This window comes from Corvus brachyrhynchos, unplaced genomic scaffold (genome assembly GCF_000691975.1).
Source record: "Corvus brachyrhynchos isolate BGI_N302 unplaced genomic scaffold, ASM69197v1 scaffold413, whole genome shotgun sequence".
Lineage (NCBI taxonomy): Eukaryota > Metazoa > Chordata > Aves > Passeriformes > Corvidae > Corvus > Corvus brachyrhynchos.
In genome coordinates, this window is record NW_008237240.1 from 193947 (window position 1) to 197128 (window position 3182).

General features: G+C 41.9%; 1 protein-coding gene across 1 annotated transcript in view; it reads right to left on the bottom strand.

The window, feature by feature from the left end:
- The window catches only part of LOC103612875 (uromodulin-like 1), a 51737-nt gene that overhangs the window by 6247 nt on the left and 42308 nt on the right, over positions 1–3182 (bottom strand). Inside the window, exons 18-19 of the mRNA XM_008630586.2 lie at positions 2816–2975; positions 138–225 (exon numbers count right to left, since the gene is read on the bottom strand). Of these exons, the coding sequence (XP_008628808.2) occupies positions 138–225; positions 2816–2975 (248 nt within the window). The remainder of the gene's footprint in view (positions 1–137; positions 226–2815; positions 2976–3182) is intronic.

Here is a 3182-nt window from a genome sequence, read left to right on the forward strand (position 1 = left end):
TGCCTGCTCCCAAGGAATAGAGAGGGGCAGAAAAACCTTGTGTATCACAGGCCTTCAGGTTCCTTTGCCAGTACAAAATAATCTTGGCATGATAGTTATGCTGTGCCCCCCTTTTGAGGCATCTATTCGCAACTCACCAGCTGATTTACACAGGGGTCCCCAGGATGTTCTGTGCAGGGCGATGGTTTCTCCAGCCTTCAGGAGTCGAGCCCTTGCATGGCATCTCTGCAATGATCAATTCAAACTCCAAAAAGTCATGTGGCTTACTAATTAAAAATACAAAGCCTTCTGATGAGCTTGCGAAAGCCCAGTGCTACTCTCACCATCGGGCTTTTGTTTCTTAATGTTATGCTCTGTTAAACTGAAATTAGCATCAAAAGGAAGTCCAAAAGAAATGGCATCAGGGAAAAATCAGTATAAAATCTGTAATTAATCACACTGGAACACACTGCTGTGAACAGACATTTCGCACAGACAACCTTTTCATTAACTTTCTGTTTATTTTAGAGAAATCTTATGGGAGAATAAATTTATCACTAATGCCAGGGTTTTGTAAGCACTTTTGTTTGGATGTTTCTCCTGCCCATGGCAGGCACAGCAGATACTGCAACCAGCACCAGCAAAAGCTGCAGCAGCTTTCAGACCCTGACGAGCCACATGTCATTCTGAAGCTACCCACAACTTCAGTGACATGGGAACAACTAATCTGGGAACTGCAACTCTGGAGTCCCTGTCCTGTGGGATGTTGGGGGTCAGCTGCTTTAGCTCTGTGTGAACAGCACTTGCACATGCATTTTTTGCACACTTCCTTTTTTTGTTTGCTACCTTATCGTTTTAAGTTGCAGCCTAAAGGTCTCTGATGGGAACCAAAACCTACTGCCATTATTCAAAAGATACTTTTGAATAATGGATACTGGAAGGGCAAAAAATCCCCAGAGAAACTGCAGCATCATACCACGATCAGCAAAACCAGCGGGTGTCTTACCAGCTTGTGTACTCAAGAATGTCTCACCAGTGTTACCAGTCTGGCACTGGAAAACCTCTACAATCCACTGCCAGCAACAGTGCCTGGGTCAGCCCCCAGAAAAGTACCCATGGGGTTATTTATGACTTTGGCCTGCCCTCAAATAGCTTTCCCAGGTAGGTGGGTCTGTTAGAGAACACATTTATGGAGTTGCTCCCTGATGACAATGATTTTTTGGTTCCACATGGCCATGGAGCAGCCACGTTCCACCAAACATCTGCATGGTGGTGGCACATCCCTCTTCTTCCCATTCAAAGTCATGTTTCTTACTCATTTCTTACAACTCTTCAACTTGTCTATTTTTTTAGCTCTAAACTTTAGAGCACCTTACTCTCTTCCACAGAGAAAACAAAGAATAAATAGACTGAGTAAGAGGAAATAATACAAGATGTAAGTCTCAATTTTGTGGGTAAAGAGCTGCATGAACTAAACCTGCCCTGAATGAAGTCAGTCTTCCCCAGAGTAACAGATAAGAAGGTCAGATGCCAGACTCAGGGCACTTTCCCAGCCATTTTTACATTATTTACAAATATCCTCCGTTCTTGCTCATCTTCCTTGATCTTTGCATCTTCTGCAGCTCCTCTCCCCTTCTTTGGAAAGCCATTGCTCACCCTGTGTAGATGTGCCTGGTGCTTGTCTTTCCCTCATCACAGTTTAACCTCAATCTAAGACGCTGAATTCACTGACTTTTCATAGGGGTAAATTTTACATAGGAGAAAGAACAATGCATCATATATATTTATATTCATACTCAGCTGCAAAACTGGAGCCATCTTACCATTGTCAGTCATGTTTCCTGTCCCTACTTTTTTTGGTTGTTTTTTTTTTTTTTTTAATCTGGAGGAAGCCTTATACTTTGAGAAAGGAAACAAGCATCTTCTGGTAGCCTTTTTTAATCTTTTAGGAAGAGATCATTTGCTTTATAATTGGTTTGAACTGTGTTATTTAGAGCTAGAGGAAAGTGTTAAACAATGGGGGAACACCAAACTGCTAATGAAAACATCCTTGATAGAAAAAGAGCCAGGAAAGTTGGCAGAGGAAGAGGAGAATTCCCAAGTGTCTGCTAGTAAGAAAAAAAAGCCACCAGTAAAACATATTTTTTCTTACTTCTATGTTAGCAACACATTTTTAGATAAAGTTGTGTATCACTTACTTGGAAAAGAAACAAAGCAATGCTTTGTAGCACAGACAATTAAAAACTGCAGTTCTTATCAGGACATGGCTTGGTTTATTGCTTTAAAAAGTACTCAGGCTTTAAAAAGCCATAGTAAACTCTATTAAAGTCACAGCCCTAGAAACTTAAAGACACTGAGCTTCCTTTCCTGGCACCTAAACTCTCAGCTGAAGAAGCAAATCTGCAAAGGGAAAAAAAAAAAAGACAGAAAAATGTATAAATTTAATCAGACATTCTTCTGACACCGCTACTCTGGGAGTTCCTATTTTATGACACATCCATCTCAGCTGATACTTTTCCAACCAGCCTAATTTCATGGCTTTTTAGTCATCCCTTTGTGCAGAGGTGAAAGGTCCAGTTCTCGGGTTCCCCAGCTCTGTGCAAGCTCCATGCTTTTATCTAGGAGGATGAGGAACGGGAAGGAAGACTGACACTTCCATATGGCTGTAGTGTTTCCCCACTCCTCTCTGCTCTCAGCAGAGAACAAAGGAAACCTCAAGAGTTGTTTTAAACCCTGTTTGGAAACATTACTCCTTCCATTGTTTTGCAGGACTCCATATGGCACTGAGAAAAATATATTTTGGGGGGAAAAACGTGTATTAGAGCAAAACACTTACAGTCCTGCAGGCACTTCCTGGTGTCTCCATACAAATACGAATCCTGCAGTGTAAGTAAACCACAGATTTGTTGACAAAGGAAAAGATTTTCATCTTAAATTGTGCTTTGCTCGAATTCCCATTTTCCAGCAGTGTGGTATAAGTATTGGGGATGGGACAGCTGAAAAGGGAGACAAAAAACACACAGAGCAGTTAAGGCTAGAGAAGGCAGGTTGTGGTTATAGCACAGAACTTGGGTTTCAAGGCTTTCCTTCCTCTAGGAAGTCAGAGCCAGACCCTCCATGAAGCAGTTCTGGCAGTGCAGTGGTGATAAGGGGCTGTCTGCTGCTTTATTCTCACAGTAACCAAGTAGAGATTTGAGGAGTGC